Raw genomic sequence first — 22914 nt, 5'->3', positions numbered from 1 at the left:
CGTAAAGTGAGGATAGGTATATGTTATTATGGAAAGCAACCCTGCTCTTTTGTAAGACCAAGTCTTGCCCCAACAATGCTCTTCCCCCTCGGCTGCTTCATAGAAGACCCAGTCCTGGGCTAAGCTCCTAACAGGACAACTGCTTGTAGTGTGGTTGGGTCTAGTTGGACTCTTCTTCAGCTGAGCCCTGGGAAGTCCTCCTGTCCTATGCCTGGGCTTTGGGTTGCTATCGGTGGTGGGATTTCTGTTGGGTTTTGTCAACATGACAAAAGCTAGGGCAATCTGGGAAGAGGAACTTCAGTTGAGAAAATGCCTGCATCTGATTGGTCTGTAGGCAAGTCTGTAGTAATGATTGATGTGGGAGGGCCCAGCCCACTGTGTGATAGAAGAGGGCAGACTGAGAACCCCACAGGGAGCCTCCTAGTGAGCAGAGTCCCCGAGGCCTCTGCTTCAGTTCCTGCCCTGAGGTCCCTCAGTGGTAGATGTGTAAACCAGCCAAGCCATCTTCTCCCCAAGTTGCTGTGGTCGTGGTGCTTTGTGACAGCAATAGAAGCCAAGTTGGATAGGCTTCATGAGGATACACTTTTCCTGACATCTTCTCAACCAGAGAAGGGAGGGGAGAAAAGGGAAGGAGATGAATCCTGTCTCTTGTGGCCCTCTCAACTTCCTTTCTGCCGTCATTTTATCTCACCTGCAGCAGATGTAGAGCTCCCAGCCTCCTTTCTAAGCTCTGGTCCTTGGCCCATTTTATGTCTTGTGTTTTCCATTGTTGTTGCTTCCTGTCCCCCAGAAGCCATTGGATACAAAGACAGGCACAGTGTGCCTTCCTGAGTACCTGCCACAGTTCCAGTGGACCGTCTTTGTCTTGATGCCAGCCACTCAGACCTTCTATTGTCCCTTCAGCCTCTGTCATTTGCGTGTGAGCACCATATCACCCAGGCAATATTGAATATGGAATCTGCTTTTGAGAATATCAGGAAATAAGTGTACACTCCCTTCTGGGCCTTCTCTCGGTTCACTCACAATCTTCTACTTGCCTTCATAGCCATGCTAAAATGGCCTTCTCCAAGAAAATGTCCCAGACTCTCATTTCTAAATGGATGGGGTTCTACTCTTGCCCTCCTGAAGTACTTTGTGTTACAGTGTATTAATATGTTTTGCCTCTTGTGTTACAGTGTATCCAAATGTTTTGTCTCTGGTCTAACATGTCTAGACGATCATGTAGTTCCTCAAAACATGTTTGTCTTAGACACCAGAGGAAGGCCTGTATTTAAGAGCCAGTAATAAACATTCATTGAATAAACACACAGACTTTGGAGACTAAGAACTGTCTTTTTATATCTTTGAGACCATCCCAGTAACTTCACATTGAAAACAGATAAGTTAATTCCTGTTTAGATCGTTACACCCTAACACCCTGCAAGAAGCACCTTTGAAAGGTTGAGGTGCAGACGTGCCACATTGCACCTTGGTCACAAGATTTTCATTTTCAACCGTCAAGTCACATCATAGGTTTTATGTTTGTGAGAAACGACAGTGATATCTCTTGGTGTCCTCCGGGGTTGGTTTTAGGAACCCGTTGGGCTGCCAGAGTCCACTGGTGCTTGAGCCCCTTAGTATTTGCAGAGAAGCTAACCCCCATGTACTTTAAACCATCTCCAGATAATTTATATCAACATGATGTCATGCCACATGTATTCAGTGCTCTTCTCTTGCTGTGATAACCATGAAAGGCAACTTATAAAAGGAAGTGTGTAGTTGGGCTTACAGTTAAGTGTATGATGCCACAGGAATAGCTGAAAGCTCCTATCTTGGTCCACAAGCAGAAAGCAAGAGTGCACACTGGGAATGGTGTAAGTCTTTTAAAACCTCACAGCCTGCCCCCAGTGACTCACCTCTTCCAACAGGACACGCCCCCTCCAACAGGACACACCCCCTCCAACAGGACACACCTCCCCCAACAGGACACACTTCCTCCAACAGGACACACCTCCTCCAACAGGACACACCTCCTCCAACAGGACACACCTCCTAATCCTTTCCAAACAGTTCTATCAACTGGGGACCAAGAGTTTAAACATGTGAGCCCCTAAGGCCACTCTCATTCCTCTTCACTGAGTCAGGAGCTTGTTGCTCAGTGTCACATAGGAAGTGATGTCTGTGGGAGGTCTACACATGTTGGGTATAGACACACTGGTTTGGTGTATTTTATTTTTTAAATCTGCAATTAGTTAAGTACATGGATGTTGAACCTTCAGTACGGCCAAACTGCCATGTATAAAACATGTCAAAAGCTGCACACTAGTGCATGCACAGTGTATCGTTGTTAGTGTTGAGTCGTGTGATGGAAAATAAAGGTTGAAAGTAGCCTGCTGTCATCTCTTCTAGTCTGTAACAGAATACCGCCGACTGGATAATTTGCCCCAAATACACAGACTCGCAAATCCGGAGGCTGGGAAGTTCAGTATCAAGGAGCCGGCAGGTTTGCTGATTCTGATTCCAAGATGGTGCTTGAACTGTCTTATGCTGAGGATAGGACACTGACTTTCAAGGTGGAAGGGCAAAGAGGCAAAAGAGGGGTCGAGCTTGCTGTCTCGTAAACACATTGGCCCCAGCCCTCTAGCTTAGTCTTCTTACAGCTCTCACTTCTCCATCTTTCGTCATGGCCATTAAATCTCAATGTGAGTTTTGAAGGCACTGTCCTCTGGCTCTGCAACCTGGAATGTTCTGGACTATCCATCCATAACCGATACTTAAAACCATTTTCTCTCCTGTCTAGAAATTCACTCCTTCTGCGGAGAGTGCACTGTTTTACAAATGTGTGGCTTGTCCATGGTTGCCAGAGACCAATTACTTCTCTTCTTCCTTCTCTTCCTCCCCCTCTCCTTCTCCTCCTCTTTTTCTTTTTAAAACAGGGTTTCTCTCTGTGACCTTGACTGTATTGGAATTCACAGTGTGGACCAGGCTGGTCTTGAACTCACAGACTTAAAGTCATGTGCTACCATGCCTGATAGAAACCAGCTTCTAAGCTGCGCCTGTCATAGGTGTTCAATGCTTGAGAAGTGATTAAGTTGTTATTCTATAGGAAAGAAAGCAAGGTTTCCACGAGTGCTGTTTGTCTGGCTGCCTGAGTTTTCATGTTTCGCCAAAAGGCACTCATTTCTTGTCTGACCTCTTTTCCCAGGGAGGTGCCCCTGAAGGATGCTAAGGAGTACGCTGAATCCATAGGTGCCCTCGTGGTGGAGACAAGTGCGAAGAATGCCATTAACATCGAGGAGCTCTTTCAGGGAATCAGTAAGTGCCAGCTTGTTTCTCAGCCTGACTTAGCTTGCACGATTTTGCTCTGGGGGGAGGAGTCAAAAACCAGCCTTTCATCTGTGTGAATTTATCTAATGCTGTCAGGGAACCCCCAAGAGTCTGACTGAAGTCATGCTGTGAGCCCTGCAACTATGAGTGTATTTACACTCCTTCCATTCATGTCTGTCTGTCTTCCTTCCTTCCGTCCTCCCTTCCTTCCTTCCTTCCTTCCTTCCTTCCTCCCTTCCTCCCTTCCTTCCTTCCTTCCTTCCTTCCTTCCTTTCCTCCCTTCCTTCCTTTCCTTCTTTCTCTCTCTCTCTCTCTCTCTCTCTCTCTCTCTCTCTCTCTCTCTCTCTTTCTTTCTTTGGGAGTATGATAGCTGGCTTTAATTTAATTCTTAAAAATATTTTTTTTCTTTTTTTTCGGAGCTGGGGACCGAACCCAGCGCCTTGTGCTTGCTAGGCAAGCGCTCTACCACTGAGCTAAATCCCCAACCCCTTAAAAATATTTTTTTAATTGAAGTTAAATGATCACTTCCTGACTTCCTTTCTTCCCTCAAACTTCTCCCAGATTCTCTCTTTCCACCCCCTCCCGTGTTCCCCATCATTTCCAAGTTGATAATCTCTTCCCCTCATCATTATTGTTCCATCCATACATATACATGTGCATGTGTATACTCGTATCTGCAAGTACAACTCGATGAGTTCAGGTTCGGGTTTGTTGTATGTACATGGTTTCAAGGCTGACTGTTCTGCATTGGACACCTGACAAATGGGATTCTCCCTCCCCCGGTGATCATTATTTGAGGTTCCCTGGCTGGCTGGCACTGTCCACCCCTTTCTGTCGATGCTGCTGCTGTTCCAGTCTTGCTTATGCAGCCATTTCAGAGAGAGACTATTTTGCCTCAGACTTCCTAACTGTCCCTACTTCTGTGCCTCACTCTGCTCCTCCTGTTCTGTGGACGAGTGTGTCACAATGGACAGAGTATGTACTTGGAATCATGTGCTCTGAGGCACTGCATTCCGTCTTTTGGTGGTGGAGATAAAGTAGATGCTGGTGTGGTAGAAGTTCAGCCATTAAATCAAGTGACTCTAAGCAAACACAGTCACGGGACCTTAGAGTGATTTATTTTTCCACATCATCATTCACACACACACACACACACACACACACACACACACACAAATGTCTCCCTCTCGTGTGACTTGAAGTTGGGAACTGGGCAGAGGGTTCATTCATGAACTTTCTGTTATCCCCGTTCATGAGAAGTGACGGCTCTGGGTCAGGTTGTGCCTCTCCTTCATTATGGTGTTTCCCCATGGATGACTCACATAGGCTGTTTACCTCGGGTGGCTATGCTGACACATCTGTCTGCAGCTGTTCAGTTCTAAGCACACCAGATGTCACCTTCGTAAACTCCGGCCATAACTTGTGTTCCGGCTTCCACCGGAGAAATGCCTGCTGCGCATGGAACTTTGCAAAACCTCAGTGTGTCAGCTTGTTGTCAGAGGCCGGGAGAAACCTCCATATTCAGTAGAGGACTTTCTGGGGACCCTCTGTGGGAGGATCAGAACCCTTATCCGAAAGCCTCAGCCGTGTGCAGTTCCACAAGGCATGATGCCCACTCACTGGGATTCAGCACCTGGGGTCACTTTCGAGTTTAAGGCTGGTAGCTCTCAGGTTCCAGCTATTTTACATTTTCCTAGTTCCAGTCCATTACTTTGGTTTCTGAGAGCAGCAGAGAACCTTTGGTTTGTTTGCCTGAAGGAGAAATCACGGGCACTGGAGAACTCTGCCCTGAATTACTTCTGCTGTGTGCAAGTGTGCGAAAGGATGCTCAGCCCCTCCCGACAGCCACCCTGGTGACTGGGCTGCTTCCCTTCCGTCCACCTCCCTGTGTATTTTAACCCCTCCCTGCTATTTACACGTGCAACAGGGAAACTGCAAGCTCCCTGTTGGAATGGTTAATCTTAAGGCTCTGCCGTGATTTGGTGTTGGCCGCCCATGTTCTCACATCTCAGCTGCTTCTGACAGACTGGGAACCATGCCCTCTGTGCTGTGTCACTCCGGGTTTTGCCCTGTAGCCCAGGTTGGCCTTGAACTTGTAACAATGCTCTTCCTTCAGCCTCCTAAGTCTTGGGATTACCAGCAGCACAACCAGCTGCGGGCAGTTTTAATGAGCTACACCGTTACCCCCAGTGCCTCCGGCTGGACGGCTTGCCCTGTTTGGTAGAGCCTGCTCCTCGGTGTCAGCTCCCTGAGCTCCCTGAGGCAAGGCAGGGATCACATAGGAAGCTCTGTTTTGTTTTTTACTACGCTAAACTCAACTCACAATTTCTATATGAGGAGACCCTCTGAGCTTGATGAAAGTCATTATTAAATTTTTTAAAGCCAAATAAAGACCTCAAAGAGAACAAGAAGCCCAGACACCAAGTTCTCACACCTCAGAAAGATTTCTTTGTAGAACTCCACCGCCCTAAATCCCTGTCCGCGCCAGGCGTCTTTGTGGGTCACAGCGACGAAAGTTTTGAATAGTTAGCTCCTCATATTCCGGTGGTCTGCTTCACTTAGAAAAACAAGTCTTTTGTTTGAGCAATGGACTAATTGCAGCTTCCCAGTAATTCCAACATAAGCCCATGTCTTCTCTTCTTCATGTCAAAAACCCAAATGTTTCCTTAGTTATAAACACTTAGCAAAGAAAGCGTGTAGATTTGTGGTGGAGCCTGTAGTCATGGTCTACATCCACTGTCTATCTGTCCCTCCTCTCCCATCGATAGGCTTACTCCACTGTAATATTGTCTGTCTCTATGTACCAGTGTCCGTCCATCATTATCCGTCTGTCTATACGTCTAGCTGTTTCCATCTCTTCCCATTATTTCTAGCTCTCCATCTCTGTCCGTCTCTGTCCTAGTATATCCATCTCTGTTGATCCATCTGTCTGTCTGTCTGCCCATCTGTCTGTCTGCCCATCTGTCTGTCTATCATCTCTACCCATCTACTTCTATCTCAGTCTCTCTCCACTATGTGCACGAGCTCTGGCACCTCCCTCTTCCAGGCTAATTGCTTCAAAATGGGGTTGTATAGCCATAGTACCATTCCGACTGCAACCGAATACACTGCAGCAGACTTCATCAGTTTCCTTTGCGTGGTCCCTACTTACGTTACATGCGCTCCTACCCAAGCTTAAAATAGAACTGGGGACTGCTGACACCTCTGCTCTCAAGGCAATGTGGCAGAGACAAACATGCCCAGGAGAAAAGATACGATAAAACCAGGAAAGAGCAGTGAGGATAATAACCTGTTTAAAAGGTTGCGCTCACACAAATTAATTCACACTGGCTTGGATCGAGACACAAATGCCTTTCTGTTTCATTCCCATGGTGTTCATACACCAGAAATGAGACAACCGTGCTTTCCAAGAGGAAGCCAATACATTTTCGAACTGCAAACTCTTCACTGAAACATGATGTTGGGTAACGACTACTGCTGATCTCTCTACAAAGGGTCCTTGCCACTGGATCCTGGCTGATCCAGGCCGTCTGTTCTGTGGTGCTGCATGCCGTGGTGTCTGTTCTTTCAGATGCCTTCCTCTGAGGCCCATCTTCAGACCTGCTTTGTCCTGTTGTATGTCCCTCACTTTCTCCTTCACAGTTTTATCCAGGCGCTGTTTATTTTTCCTTCTTGGCTAAGGAAATGATTGTACACTTGATTTTCTTTTTAAAATGTTGCAAGGCAACATAAAGACTGTTCTGTTGCTGCTCCGCTGTTACAGTGTTGAAAACCCAGAACAAAAGGCATTGATACCTTCTGGAACACTGTGCGGTGCTCTGCTCTGGAGGAGGGAGGATGCAGATGCTGGAGATTCAGCCCTGCTCTTTATCTCTTCCCTGTATGGCTGCTGACCTTGGACCACACTGGACCACAGTCCTCCTTTTGCAAACCTTCTTTCTTCCAGATCCTTTCAATTCTCCTTCTTCCAGTGAACCAGCCTCTGTTCCAACTCTCCCTCGTGTGAGCCTTGAGCATTCGCTAATTAATGGTCTCTTTGCCATTTTGACGTGTGAATGTGCTCCGTCTCTCCGTGATCCCCTAAATGTCTGCCCCATGTGTAAGTTCTCTAGCAGCAGACATTTTTTTCACAGTGTTCATGAAGCTGACGTTGGTAAACAATAAAGAGCTAAACACACACCCATATTTCATAATAATGTTCCAGAAAGCAACATCTTTATGGGCTCACTAGATTAAAAGAAATATAATTATTTTCTGTGGAGACTTATGTATGACTAATACCAACAAATTGGATAAGCCTAGAATCTGTTTCAATTATTCAAAAAATACCTAGTGTGCCCTTTTATGAATTTGATGTCATGCTAGACATCATGGTGGACAACAGACACTGACAATAAGTCCTATGACACCAAAAGGCGAGGACTGTAAGAGAGGATGACAGGTAGGGACTTTAGGTTGGTGAAGACTATCTTCCCAAGGAAATGGTTAATCTGGAGCTGCAGATTTACCAGGGACCACAGTAGTTAAGTCCCCGTGATGGGAGCTGATAGGTGGGATCAGCCAAGGGCAGAGACAGGGTCTTGTAATGAGGAAAGGATGCGATATTCTCACTGCAATGCAAAGTCTTATGTTTTAGGCAAGTTAACATTTACAAAGACACTCCTCCTTAGGAGAAGAAACATTGAGGCAATGTTCAATCAATCAGTTGGGATGATCAATGAATCTAGGATAGAGATAACTGGAGCTCAATGGAGGTACCAGTGGGAACCACAGCTCAATGCTGCTGGCTAACAGCCTGAGGAGCCTGTCCTCAGCAACCTCCCCTCAGATGAAGCCACAATCTTCATTTAGGCTTTGGGAAATAATTTCAGAGTGGGTGAGCATGGTGATCTGAATGAGAAGTGTATCCCCAACGGGCTCATGTATTTGGATACTTGGTCCCCAGTTGGTGATTCTCTTTGTCGAGGTTCTGGAACCTGTAGGAATGGAGCCTTAGTGGGGGAAGAACAGAATTTATAGCTTCACCCCACTTTGCTTTTGCACTCTCTGCTTTGTGTTTGTGGCTGAGGATGTGGTCTCTCGGGGTCTTGTTCCAGCCACCTGATGACACACCCTCCCCACCACACCAACTCTCTTACGTGAAGCCCAAATACACTCCTTCTTCCATGGGTGCTTTTAGTCATGGAGCTATAATCTTCTCCTCAAACAAACTTCAGAGACATCGATGGCATTGGACTGTGGTTTCTTTGTTTTGGGTTATTTTGTATTAGTTTAAGAACAAATGAGAAATGCTTCGGTTGGTTTGTGTTGCCAGGATCTCTCTCTGGCCTCCCTCTGACTCTCTGGTCAGTTGGAAGAATTCAGGTGAGACACACATTGTTGAAGATAGGCAGGGTTTACCTGATGGTTTACCTAACAGAGCGGAAAGTGGTCAAAAAGACTGTGCTTACCTATATTTTAGCCAGGCTTTCTACTATTTCTAAGCCTCTAGAATAAACAGCTTCTCCTGAGGGGCGTTTTCCTTGGCAAACCCATTTGAATCAACTCTTTAGAGAGAGGACCCTGGTGCTGTTCTTTACCAGAAACCTGAAGCTTTCTGTTGACTCAGAAGGGCGTGTCTCCTCCCAGGTCACATACCATGACTCAGCTCCTATCCCTTTGACCAGTAAACAGAGTCCCTGCAGTTTCAGTTCCTGGCTTTCTAAACTGCTGATTTTAAGGTTGGGGTCCATCCTCAATGGCCTTTCAAGCCCTCAAACACCTACCTAGCTCCCTGTTTGCTTTTTCCTAGAGTTTATACAGTTAGAGAGGAAAACAACTCTCTAAGCCAGGAAGAATTAGAGACTAGGAAAGAGCAATGTGCCTTGTTCTGCAAACATTGTTGCACAGCTCCCTGGCTATTGTAGCCCACAGGGTTTTGTAATTCCACGGTAGTTAGTTGGTTTAGATCGAGTTAAAGAAGTCTGAAAGCAAAACAAAAACCTTTGAAAATTTTGTAACAGAACAGCAAGCTGTGGAATGAAGATAAAGAGGAGGCCCTTCCCTTCCTTACCACCACGAAAGTTACTTTGGCAAAGGCCAGCAGAGAAGATGCTGATTATCAGAAGCTCCCACATTGAGCCGTGGGAAGGAGTTCTCAGTTGTGCAAAACACCGTGTCCTTGGCCCTGGTGTCTCTGGGGGTTTAGGTGTAGGGCCCTCCAAGGGTACCAAATCTCCAGATGCTAAGCTCTTGTCTAAAATGCCATAGCATTTGGATGTAAACAGAAACGCAATCCTCCTCACGCCTCTCCATCTCTAGAGTATTTATACCCAAGCACAGTAAACACTATAAATATACTATAAATATATACTGTACTGTTTAGGGAGTAATGACACGAAAGAGTATATATGTTCAATATGGACACAGCCATCGTAGGCCCAACTGTGTTTTTGATGGACAGTGTAACCAACCGTGAATTAAAACCTGAGAGGCAGATACGGGGTCCAACTGTAGTAAAACCTCTCATGTGTGGGACCCTTGCTCCTTGCCATTGTGAGAAGGGCTAAAGTGTGTGTTAACTCACTGATGTTCCCCTCACTGTTAAGTAGACATGCTATCATCCCTATTTTACCATGAGGACGCCATCTTGTGACTTGCCGTGTCTCATAGCTGGTGAGTGAGAGGACGGTATGTGGAGTCACATGGTGTCAGCTTTAAGTCTGGGCTCTTGCTGGCTCCTGACTTTGTACAGAACTTTTCTGGTAATGTTATTCACAGTCAGAGAAAACAGGAAATGACTAAACTGCACCAAAGTTGAGACACAGTTTGTTTTCTTAAATTGTGGTACTCTAATATAAACTAGTGATTTAAAGTAATGATGTGACTCTTGTTACTGACATAAAAAGACAAATTGTGAAACAAATACCACAGAGTAGTTTATATAAAATCCTGAATTCATATCTTCAAACCATGTAACATACAATAATAAATAACAGGTTCTCCCAAGATTCTCTTTCTTGTAAGGTTGACTGTTAAGTTGCTAACGATGGCTACTTTGTAATGGCGCATTTGGGGCAACTTTGGAAAATTGTTTTATTATAGAAAATGTGAAACGTAGAGCACATGAGTGAATTAGGTCATTATGTACACGTGACCTCCCAACCTGTCCTGTCTCTTTCCTGTAGCTCCCACCCTATGTCGTTTTAAAAGGAGTCTCATCAGTATCATACGTGATTATTCTGAATCAAATTTTCAACTGTTGTTAGATAAACAGGTCGATCTGGTAGTCATCAGGTTGAGGGAGAGTCCTCGTTAGGTTTCTATTCTATGATAGACACTATGACTGAAAGCAAGGTGGAGAGGAAAAGGGCTTTCTTCATCTTATAGCTCACAGTCTGTCCTGAAGGGAAGTCAGAGCAGAAGCTCCAGGAAGGAACCTGGAGGCAGGAACTGAGGCAGAGGCCATGGAGGAGCACTACTTATTGACTCGCTCCCAAGATCACCTACTGAGGGATGGCACTGTCCACTATATACCAGAAACCTGAAGCTTTCAAATCAATCAATCAATCAATCAATCAATCAATCAATCAGTCAACCAATCAAAAAAATGTCTACAGGCTTGCCTGCAGGCCAGTCTTATGGGGGCGTTTTCTCAGTTGAGAATCCTCTTCCCAGATGGCCTTAGCTTGTGTCAAGTAGACAAAAGAAACAAACAAACCAACAGACAACAGGACAGGAGGAACTATGACAAAGAGATAGATGACGGTGTAGTGTTGTAATGATGGAGACAGGCCATTCGACACTTATCAAAATGCACAGAAAGTAAAACCAAGAGAACCCTGTGCAGAAACCGAAGGCTGTGACTGGCCATAGTAGATTAATATTAGCTCATCTGTTGGAACTGGCATTTTATGCTAATGCAAGACATTAACCACAGGAGCTTTGAGCTGGAGACAAGAGTCATGCGGGAGCTAAATTGCTCAATTTTCTTTGTAAACCAAAAAAAAAAAAAATTATTTTAGAAAAAGTTTATCACTTTCAAGAGGGAGCAGGGTGCCGGTTTGGGGGCGGGGAGGCTTTCTTTTCTTTTCTTTTCTTTTCTTTTTTTTTAATAGCAAAAGTCTTTCTGTTGAAATCTGACACTTGCAGATGAAGTCACTGGGTTGGTAGCCCCCCTCTTTGCTCTCTTCTTTGTAACACAGCCATGGCTTTCACTGCCTGGGCATTTTTTCCTAATTTTTCTTTTTTTTTTGGCATATATTTTAGATATTGTTACAAGATTTTGAACACAAGTGTGTTCTTGTGGTTAATTTTCACTTGTTTATTTTGTAGTACTGGGGATAAAGCCACGCTAGGCAAGCACTGTACCCTGGAGCTCCGTCCTTCTCTGGCTCCTTAGACTCTGTCAGCTTCCAGATCTGGCGGTCTCTGTTGTCTTCTCATTTCTACCCAGTTGTCAGATCTCGCCGGGCATCCTCATGGGTATCTTAGTCCCTCTTTCTTCTCTCATTTCCTTTGCTCTTGTCCTCTTGTGCCTGAGCCTTCTGTGGGTTTTGTTACTAAGGCCACCACCCGTCTCCTGGTCCACTCTGGTCCTTTATAGCATCCAAGCTCGCTCCGCCCATCAGAGTCTTTATCCTAAGAGTAAACGTTTCCTAAGGGCCAGGCGTGGTGCACAGTTTGATTCCAGCACTCCTGTAGCGGTAAGTGGATCTCTGGGAGTTCAAGGCTAGCCTGGTCTACACAGTGAGTTCCAGGACAGTCGGGGCCACATAGAGAGACCCTGTTTTTTTAAAAGCAAAACAATAAAACAATACATTCTTTTAGTGTCATCTCTGTTATAGTAACCAGAGGACAGTTGCTAGGCGTGACTTCTGGTCATGGATGAGCCAGTGCCACATTCCACAAAGACTCTCTATCCCCAAGGCAGAATCGGTGAGGCCATTATCAAGAGTTAAGTCCTGCCGAGCCGTAGCAAACTTGATCAGACCCCTAATCTGGAGGGTCCAGAGAGTCAGGATCAGAAACAGTCATCTAGTGACTTCTAGACACAATTGACATTGAAGGGAAAAGCTGAGGCCCTTGAGAATGGAGAGAAAGAAGAGTGGCAAACAGCAGAACTGTTGCAGAGGGGTAGAGCCCACAGGAAGCGGTTACCGGAGCGCAGCAGCCTTGAGCCGTGTGTGTTAGAGTGGCTGCCCCAGCCATGCTGGCCTAGCTCATAGGTTTGGAATTTATTTCCACATTTTGCATTCCTGCGGAAACATTTGTAAAACAGGCTTTTCCCCTAGACTGTCAACTTTCAGGAAAACTAGGTGGCGGTGGTGGGGGGTCTTTTAAACTTCTCCCCAAGAGAATCTTACACAATCCAAACTGTGTTAAAATAAACACGCTGGGCTAGGATTCGTGTTCAAGAACAGCTTGTTGTGGAGGTGGCTGAGGGAAGTTCTGTAGGAATAGAAACATCCAGAAGACACTTCAAGCCTGTCCAGATTTCATCATGCGTTTTAGCTCAATCCTGTGTACAGGTAAATACAGTGCTGTGTTCTGGGCACATCTCCTTGGTGCAGAACGCTGTGGCTGCTTTCCAGAGCCATTCTTTTGTTTGAGAACAGTTACCCAACAAGTCCTGAAGGCCTCGGAGCACAGCACAGGAGCTGGGAGTTTCCACAGTGTTGTTTGCTTAGCTCTTGAAGGGTGCTTGTTGGGATTCGGCTCTTCTCTGTCCCGCTTTAAGGTGGGTCCCCTTCATTTCCTCACAACGTTTGATGTTGGAGTTATGTGGTTCCCAAAGCTGAGTGATCTCTAGACAAGCAGGATCCCCTTCTCCTGCCCCCTGGCCACGAACACTGGGCATTTCTTCCCATGCAGAGACCACCGAGTCCTGGCCAGTACCCGCTGCTGCCGGGAATCCTCATTATTGTCCCTAGAGTCCCTTACACGTAATAATGCCGAATATACTGTGTGGGAGTTGTCAAGTTTATTGTCTCAGACGCTCCATAATGGAAGGAAGAATGGCTCAGGGAGCTTTCACAACTGGTCCAGGCGTATTTAACTGGGTAACTGACTCTCAAGTCTCAAAATGACTTCTACGCAAAGATAAAAATGAAGTCTGAAGGATCTGCATTCATGCTGCGTCTGAGAAATGCAGCAGTTCTCCCTCCCTCATGCATGGCGTCAGTGACAACCACAGCCTGAAAATACTAAATGGAAATCCCAGAAATAAAGACATTCATGTCTTAGCAACTTTCAATACAACCCTCTGTTATAATTGTTCTAATTTATGATTTGTTACTATTATAAATCTCTTACTATATCTAGTTTACAAGTGAAACCTTATCAGAGGTACATTAAGTATGGGGGAAAGCATGGTATCTATGCATTTGGTATTCTTCAGGGTTTTCAGCGGTCTGCCTGGGGCCTGGTCTTGGAACATATCTTAGTAAATTAAGGGGGTGTGGCACGGGAGAGAATCTACTCAACAAAGAAGTTAAAAAAACTGGAAACCCTTCCCCACCCACACATGTGGGTGAAAGCCTGTGCCCACACAAATGGCTTCTGAAGGGTTCTGAGACCAGTGGCCCAGTGCTTCTAGGTCCACATTTCTCCAGCTCGTCAGCCCACTGCCATTCCCAGGAGAAGCGCTCTCTTCTTATTAAACACTCTCTGCTTCTCTTGTTGACCTTGTGTCCTTGGTGCGATTCTTTGTCCCTGAACACAGGAAGCCAGGCACTTCAATGGGTATCTCTAGGACTCTGTGCCTACAGTAGGAGGAACATTGTATCTAATTCTCATAAGGAGGCTTCCGGGCTCTATGCCTATAGCAGGAGGAACATTGTATCTTATCTTATTCTCATAAGCGAGGCTTCAGAGATTTTGAACCGCAAAAGCTTTGGGTAGGTCTAAGAAGCCAGGTTTGACAGCTGATTTGAAAACTTTGCCAAGGGTTTGAAACCCAGGAGAGGAGGCTGTTTGCATAGAGGGTTGAAACCTGTTGTTACTTGGGGAGAAGGTGAGAGCAGGAAAAGTGGAGGAAGCATGGGAGTGTGGAGAGATGGACACCCTGCACTCCTGGTGTGTTCATGAGGTGCACTTTGTTTCTAGGTTTCCGCTATCTCTACTTCACTTCAATAAACATCACACTTACACCCTTCATCTGTCTGAGGGGAAATTTACACAGAGTTATGAAAGGCACCTAAAGGAGGCCTGAAGGGTGAGCATAAGTTAGCTAGCGTTGGTGTTCACATGAGGCAGCGCCAACGTGTCTGATGCGGGACGTGTCATTGTCACAAGTACTAAAATTGTAAGGCCCCATACTCACAATTCTTTTAAGCAAACAATTCTTTTTTTTTTTTATTAACTTGAATATTTCTTATATACATTTCGAGTGTTATTCCCTTTCCCGGTTTCCGGGCAAACATCCCCCTCCCCCCGCAAACAATTCTTTTAAGTCAGCCATACTGAACCAGTCAGAATTATAGTCTTACCCTCAAAAAATTCAGGTGCAAAAAGTAAGGCCCCGTGTAAAATAGTATTTATCTACACAAGTCTGAGGCCGATGCTGACGCCGTTGGGCCCCTGAACACAGGGCTGGCCTGAGGACCAGGCAGCACTTTGTTGGGTGGGTGTGACTGGAGTAAATCCTTGGGTTGTCCCTGGAGTAAATCGAGAGGTTGGCACAATAGAAAGGTCGTCAGACAGACAGACAAACAGACAGACAGACAGACAGAAAGACAGACATACAGACAAAAACCTTTCAACTGTGACTACAGTTCAGTGCACGTCTTGAATAGAGAAAGACGATACTGATTGTCCTGCTGTTTCTGCTAAGCTCTTCTTGGGAGCACCTACAAACCTTGCATAGCTTGCTGGCTGAGCAGGATGGCTGACCAGGCTGTAGAAATGGCTGGAACTCCCTGTCAGACACTCATTTCTTCCATTCACCTGGAGTCAAATGGCAGAGGCATTCACTTATTTGTGTGTTTGAGCTTTGTGTTTGAGCATCTACACCACCCACTAAAGCCGGAACGCCTCTTATGACAAAGGTCTCCGGCCTCCTGGTCCTTTAGCTCTGTACTTGGTCCAAACAGGTGGCATATGTTTGCCTTAAAAACAAAAAAGCAAAGCATTTTGGAAATAATTTCAAATTATTAATAATTTCGGTTTTTTTGTTTATTTGTTTGAATCTTCCATTTTAGAGTTAGTATTCCATGCCCCTTTTTACAGGATAACTAGAAAACCAGAAGAAAGAAGTAAGGAAAAAGGTGGAACATAGGGTGGAGGATCCACTGGAAAGTCAGATGTGGGTTATAATAAGAACCACCATTTAGTTTCGGCACGGCCTTCAGCAATGTCACAAAAAATGGTGGCGATTGTGGCCATTGCTTGGAGGGACCCCCGACGAGTCTCCGATAGCAGCAAGGCTGCCTGAGCACGCCACTTCCAGGTGCCCTGTCATTTAGAAACACAGCTCTGTCGGAGTTCACACGCCACACATTACTCTTGCCTCACACACACAAGCCAGTGGTTTCTAGCACAACCCTGAGACCTGCGCCACCATCAGTACGGTCCATTCAAAGGAACCCAGGCCTTTAGCTATTGCTACTCCCTCCTTCTCTTTGTCTTTTTGAATTTTTATTTGTGCTTATTTCCAAAAGTTAAAGTGCAACGAATAAAATAAGGTTGCTTGTACGTGGCATTAAGGTACTGCCTCCTTTGACGTACGTCCTAAGGGCCTTGTAGCTGATGGGGCAAGGCCCTCACAGAGTAGGACTGGTAAGTTGCATGTCTGCCCATGGTAGTTCTACAAGCGGAAAAGACAGACAAGTGCTCACTCTTATGGTAAAGTCCAGTCCTACAAAGCAGAGAGGCTCTGTGGAAAGGCCAAGATCCCTCAGTGATGGAGGGGTCGGGTGGCTCTGCAGAGTGCAATGCCTTGTCCTGTTCCTGGGGTGTCTGCATGGTCAGGAAGCTGCCGATGATTCCCCTCAACCTTTTAAACACGAATTTGACTTCATGCAGAAGAGTTGGAAAGAAAGAAGGGGAGGGAAGAGAACACAGGGGAAAGAACGGCTGGTGGAAGGGAGGGAGAAGAGAGGGGGTCGTGAAGGAAAGGAGGAAGGGTTAGCCCCTCCCCCAAGTACTGCTATGTTTTGTACCCATACAGGCTGACTTTTTAAAATAAGAGAGCTTCAATCTTGGCCTCCTTTCCCCCTCGCAGGCCGGCAGATCCCACCCTTGGACCCCCATGAAAACGGAAGCAGTGGCGGGATCAAACTGGGGAACCAGAGCTTGCAAGCCAGCCGGCGGTGCTGCTGAGCCGAGGGCGTGGCATACAGAGCATGACAGAAGGAGCCAGAGCCCTCTCCTGTGTCCAGGGCACACAGAAGGACCCCACCCACGGGGCTAACTCTGCCTGCTGGAGTGTGAGCGGCTTTGTACCCTGGGAGACCCGCAGGATGCTGAACGGGGAAGTTTCCTGAAAAGAAATGATAGAAAACTCTGGAAAACTCACCATCCCACTGCAACATGGCCTCCGGTTTATGAGATACACATGGCGAGCTTGTACTTGCTAGGTAATAGGTATAGGTTGGCGTCTTTTGTTAAAGAATTGTTAGGGAGGTTTTAGATTTGTCCACAAACCTCAGAGTGCTGTTCTTCACTGATTTCCTACGTCACCTAGTCAGGTTCCAATAATGTCTCCAGGGCCAGGGCCTTCCTTTCTGGCCAGTCCATCAAAAGTCAAAGGCAGTATATAGTAGGTTAGCTCTTAGCTGGCTTTGGCAGGAAGCCTTAGTTTTCTGAGGGAAATCAGAGATGCATAGCTGGACCGTTGCTCAAACTGAGAAGTAATCTCCTCAAAGAGAGACAAACATTGGATTAGAAACTGCCATCCCTGTCTTTTTTCGTTTATCCGATGACCATTTTTCTAAGGTGTGGCCATCCGTGAACCAACCAAATCAGACTAGAACGTTACATATAATTTAGGGGTCCAGAGAGTTAAATTGTTGCTATGTAAGCAGTGGGGGAGGGAGGGTATAAATGGCATTTAGGGTACCCCCAGCATGCATACCCCCCCCCATTGCAGTGAGTTTCTACTTATGGGGATGATTACTTTACAGAGCATTAGGAGACAATGTCACGATATCACATCTAGGGATGTTTGAGCCTAAATTGTAGGGCAGACTTCTATTCATAGCGGCTAATCATGGGTTACAGCCAACCAGGCAGAGGAACGTTACCACCCCAAAATTCTGGACTCCTAAAGGTGTAAAAAATAGGAAGAAGTCCCTTAAACTTTGCCCGCATTGGAGAAAAAAGGTTGTCAAGCAGTCGGTGCCAAGTCCCAGTCACAGACGGTGCTTGTCAACTCCGGGATGCCAGCTTCAACATGGTCTTCCTGCTTCTCCCAACTCAGAAGCTAATTAAATCTTAGAATACAGAGGAGAGCAAACACTTGTCTTGATTCAAGAATGTCCCTAGATGTCCCATAGCAGACGTCTCAAACACTGTTAGCAAGTGGCAGCTCTGTCTCCTGCCAGGGCCTTCTCAAGACCGTCAGTGTCTGTCCCAACATCAGACGTCCAACATCACTGTTACAGGATTCCACGGGCTGGCAAAGACGTTCATCCTCTCACTGCAGGTCAAACACACAAACAAAGAACAACTGAGTTGAAGATGAAGTGGCCTCTCTCCGGCTAGTATCAAGCTTATTTTTTGAACCTCTCCCCATTGGGGGGTAAACTTTCGCTGAGGGCTTGTATTTACCTGTCTGTCTGTCCATTCCCAGGGGAGAATGCCACAGCTTTGGGTGGGTTTTGCAGTGGTCGAGTTTTGCATGAACTGTCTGGGCTTCACCTTGAGAGTGAGCCACCCTGGGAGGATTGGAGAAGCATGCGAGGGTAGGATACCTTGCTCTTCCCAGGCTGCATTGACATTGATATCCAAGCCATGCAGAGGACAAGTATGCCCGAGTGCCACCAGCATGAGGGAAGGGAGATGTGGCACGTGGGCACACGAATATTCACACCGTTTGGGGCCTTCTCTGCAGATGGTGCTGAGGCCTTTGGTGCTTCTCTCCCCTTGGCTTGGCGTTCCTCTTGGGACGTTTTAACCACTGACCCTAAACAAAGACCTAGAAATGATAATTGCTCCAGACATAGGATGCAGTGGCCTTATGGTTACTCTCCAAATTCCCTTCCCAACCCCCATTTTCCTCTCTCACAGGTGGCAGGTTTGTATATGTGTAAATATGATTCTTATGTCAGCCACACCCACACGTAATCTACTTCAGAGTGGCTGTGTTTGGCTCATGACCTTGTGTCCATAAGTGAGGCACAGGTTGTCAAAGGGATTCTTTCTCAGCAGACGTCCCGAAGGACGGTGTTAAGGGTTGTGCAAATGTTCTATACAGGTACAGAATCGACTAGCCATTTTTTCGTTAGAAGTGGTGTATCAGGGTACTGGATATGACGTCCTCTTGCAGACTAACCTACATTCTAGCCAACAGCAAGGGCTGTGCCCCAGTGGGAACCCCATTCTTTCGTGAGGGAGGCTTGAAGGATCCAAGTGTTCCCTCTGCAATCATGGACTCTGGCTTCTTGCTGCTCCGCAGCGTTCTTCCTGGGCGAGGAGTAAGGAGCCAGCGGTCAGCCGACGGTTCTGGCTGTGCTCACATGTGATCATGCCTTTCACCATCGTCGTGACGCCCAGCAACTCAGCAGTCCCGAGGTCACATAGACTGTCACCCTTTCTGGTGTTTCTGTAAAGGGTTTCCACTTGGGCTGGACCCAGGTTTTGCACCTAGAAGATTCCCTCTGCAGACACCTAGGACCCTCGCGTCTTATACTCCGTTCTATGATAAGGCGGTGTTTCCGTCCAAGCTCATTTGTATCAGTCGCTTTTGATTTTAACCCATTGGTATGATTCATACTAATAAATATTCTAAGGTTTACTGAGCATCCTTTCCTTATTCCAATCAATAAGATGATTATTCACAGGCCAACTCAGAAAGGAGAGAAACATGTGCACAAGACCAGGGTGGGGAAGGGGGTCCACTGACGCTCTGTTGGCAGTAGCTGATTGTCTTCTTGTCCGGAAACGGATCAATGAAATAGGGCGTGGTCACGTGATCAAGGAGGGTCACGTGATCCAGGCTGTGGGGAGGGATGAATGAATTATCTATAGCATATCACCAGGCATCTGAGTAGAGTGCGGAGTGCAAAGCTGCATGCCCTGGGGGAGCCACTCACAGGAGCCTGTGGACCAACCCGCAGTAGCTGTGCACTGCACAGCATGGGGAATGGAACCATGACCCTGGATGCGTGAATAAAGACAATGGTGTGTGTGTGTGTGTGTGTGTGTGTGTGTTTTACTGATGTGTGGGCAGAAATAGAAACATAAGAAGGAAAAACAGCAGCTTGTAAAATGACACGAAATCAGGTCAGAGGTGCACGAGAGGCACAGAACTATCAGCAACTTTTATTCATTTCAAGCTTTTAACAGTCGGAAGCCAATGCCCAGCTGGGTCGCACGTTCCTTTAATCCCAGCACAGGGGAAACAAAGGCAGGTGGATCTCTGTGAGTTGCCAGCCTGGTCTACTGAGGGAGTTCCAGGCCAGCCTGGGCTACATAGTGGGACCCTGCCTTAGTAAGTAAATAAGTCTGAAGCCAGAATGACAAAATGACAGTGTTCGATAAGTTCAAAGCACGCGCTTCACTACCCTCTATGTTTTCCCTGTATCAATCCTTTTCAGAGATGGAGGGATATGGAGGTATGAAGCAAGGGTTAAGCTAACTTCTCAGTGCGCTAGAAAGATCCTGAACAATGCCAGCCGCATGGACCTCGCCACACTGCTATCTCCTCAGCTCTCCCTCTGCCCACTGGCACCACGCTTGCTCACACACACCAGCAGAGCTTGGGTTCTCCATGTAGAGCTGTGCTGAGTGGATGGAAGGCCCCTGTGCCTAATGTTCTTTACGGTTGAGAGGCACCAAGAGCATGCTGGGAAGCCGCTCTGGCTATACACAATCAAACAAGAATAGGAAACAATCTACCCTGACTGGAGAGATGGCTCACTGGGTAAGAGTGCTTTCTAGGGAAGCATAAAGACCTGAGTTTGGACCCCCTGCACCCACATAAATCCAGACATTGGCCCCGTGTTCCTGTTAACCCAGCATTTGGGGTTGGAGACAGGAAGTGGCCAACTAGCCTAGCAGAAACCAGGCTTTAGGTTTAATGAGAGGCTGTGTATCACAAAAGGAAGGTGAATGATAGAGAAGGATGCCTGCTGTCTTCTTATGTCTTCCATGAGCATGGGTGAGCATATTCGTGCGTGCATGCACATGCCTCAAATAAGACAGACATAAAAAAAAAAAACAAAAAACCAACAACAGCAAAAGGCTTCAGGTTGGAGCCCTCATGACTGAATTCTGATGATTTTATAAGACATGACTGTCTTAGGGTTTTTATTCCTGCACAAAACGTCATTACAAGAAGCAAGTTGGGGAGGAAAGGGTTTACTCAGCTTACACTTTCACATCGCTGTTCACCACCCAAGGAAGTCAGGACTGGAACTCACTCAGGGCAGGAAGCAGGAGCTGATGCAGAGGCCATGGAGGGATGTTACTTACTGGCTTGCTTCCCCTGGCTTGCTCAGCTTGCCCTCTTATAGAACCCAGGACCACCAGTCCAGGGATGGCAAAACCCACAATGGGCTGGGTCCTTACCACCTTGATCACTAATTGAGAAAACGCCTTACAGCTGGGTCTCATGGAGGCATTTCCTCAAGGGGGGCTCCTTTCTCTGTGATAACTCAGCTTGTGTCAAGTTGACACACAAAACCAGCCAGTTCAATGACAGACCAGATCACATGTCTGTAAATAACCTTTGTTTTCAGTGTGTGACATCTTGTTCCACCTCAGGACCCTGCCGACAAGTAGAGCATCTCTAGATGTGGATGATGATCATAGGCCAAACTGTGATCAAAACGTTAATCTCTTTCTTACCTGGACAGTCTGTGATATTGTGTTATTAGTAACAATTGCCATGTTTGATCGATTTGGAATAGCAGAGGAAGATGGTATATTGGAGAGGGAATCTGAGATCTCAAGCATTTGTGAATGAGGACATTTTCATAGTTATCTTTATATAATTACATGTCTTTCTACCCATCCATCTCTCTAACCACCGCCAATCCACACGCATTCATGCACTCATGTCTCTATTCAAATGCCCATCTACCCATTCACCCATCTATCCATCTATACATACAAACATACATACATACATACATACATACATACATACATACATACAACCATCCACCTAGACACCCATGCATCTCTTCATCCACAATCCATCCACTCCCCTTTCCAATAAGGACTTATTGAGGGCAATTGGGAATCAAAGGTTGAACAGTCCTCCATGGCCCTCATCATTCCGTGCAGATCTCAGGTTTACAAGGTAGAGACAGGATGTTAAAGACAAGCAAATCAAGACTATCAGGACTGAAAAGAGAAGGTTCAACTGCAGACAAGATAGCTTGACTTGGAGAGTCTCGGAAATCCATTCCGCTACTTGGCCTTCAGATAAGCAAGGTCTCTCTGGGCCTCAGTTTCCTCCTGTAAAATGAAGATAATACCACATGGCAGGGCTGATAGCAAGATGAGGTGAAATAAATTACAAGTTAGGACAGGAAACAATAAACTTCAGCCTTTGGCCGGTGCTGGGAATGGTTCTTTTCACTCCACATCTCAGTGGCTACATTGTTATTTTTGCTCTCATCCGGCCTCGGAAGGCAGCGCAAGGTAGAGATTACAATTCGATTCTCTGAGCCTAGCTTCCCGCAAAGTAAAGATTACAGAGTCTGCTCTCTGAGCTTCCAGCTCTGGTTTGTGGGTTACAAAGTGGCCTGACTTTCTGGGTCCAGCTTCCGGCTCTGGTTTGTGGGTGGTGGAATCCTTACCAGATTGATCTTACTGATCCCCGGAGTTTTCTCGTTGAGTGAAATGCCTATGTCACTTGCTGGCACCTATGTCTCACTCCTGGAACCCAGATAGTATCACAAATGAAGACTTTCCCCAAGCTTGCTCTCGGCCACTTGACACCAAACTTAGACCTGAACTGATGTCCAGAATCATTGTTTCTCCAAACAGGGTGAATATTCTGGCCATTTATCTGCAGAAATATCACTGTATTGGATTACAGGATGTGCTCTGACTCTACTGGTAGACATATTATATTGCTTTTATGAAATTCAAGCAAAACTCTAGATCTTAGAAACATCCACCCCAAGGCATAACATACTTTCAGCTGCGGGACCCACCTTATGATGATACCCTGAGGGCTAAGGAAATAAATGTGTGGGTTGAGTCCAACCCATGGGGTCTCCAGGAAAGCCCAAAGGCTGCTTTCTCCATGGAAAGCGACATGTGTGCCCCTCACCGTACCACCTGCCTGGAACCACAGGGTCTGACTGTTCTGGCTCCCTGGCAATGGACAAAGAGATACCTTGTTGGTGGGGTGTTCTTATGTCAGTCAGGGGCAGAGCAGTTGGCTGTCCTTTGTTCATCCTAGCTTGATGCCTGGCTTGGTGGTTGAAGCTACTTTATGTTTACGACACATAA

The 22914-nt window shown here is 46.3% G+C and overlaps 1 protein-coding gene and 1 non-coding gene across 2 annotated transcripts in view; both read left to right on the top strand.

Annotated features, from left to right (window-relative positions):
• Positions 1-19245, top strand: part of Rab31 (RAB31, member RAS oncogene family) — a 129012-nt gene extending 109767 nt beyond the window's left edge. Inside the window, exons 6-7 of the mRNA XM_032901720.1 lie at positions 3185-3294; positions 16508-19245. Coding sequence (XP_032757611.1) covers positions 3185-3294; positions 16508-16605 — 208 coding nt within the window. The 3' untranslated portion in view covers positions 16606-19245. The remainder of the gene's footprint in view (positions 1-3184; positions 3295-16507) is intronic.
• A 3526-nt stretch (positions 19246-22771) lies between these two features.
• LOC116899840 lies at positions 22772-22914 on the top strand. Its single transcript, XR_004387837.1, has one exon. It is a non-coding gene; the product is annotated as a small nucleolar RNA SNORA48 (small nucleolar RNA).

The sequence above is a fragment of the Rattus rattus genome, chromosome 4 (genome assembly GCF_011064425.1).
Source record: "Rattus rattus isolate New Zealand chromosome 4, Rrattus_CSIRO_v1, whole genome shotgun sequence".
Classification (NCBI taxonomy): domain Eukaryota; kingdom Metazoa; phylum Chordata; class Mammalia; order Rodentia; family Muridae; genus Rattus; species Rattus rattus.
This window is presented reverse-complemented; position numbering and strand designations above follow the sequence as displayed.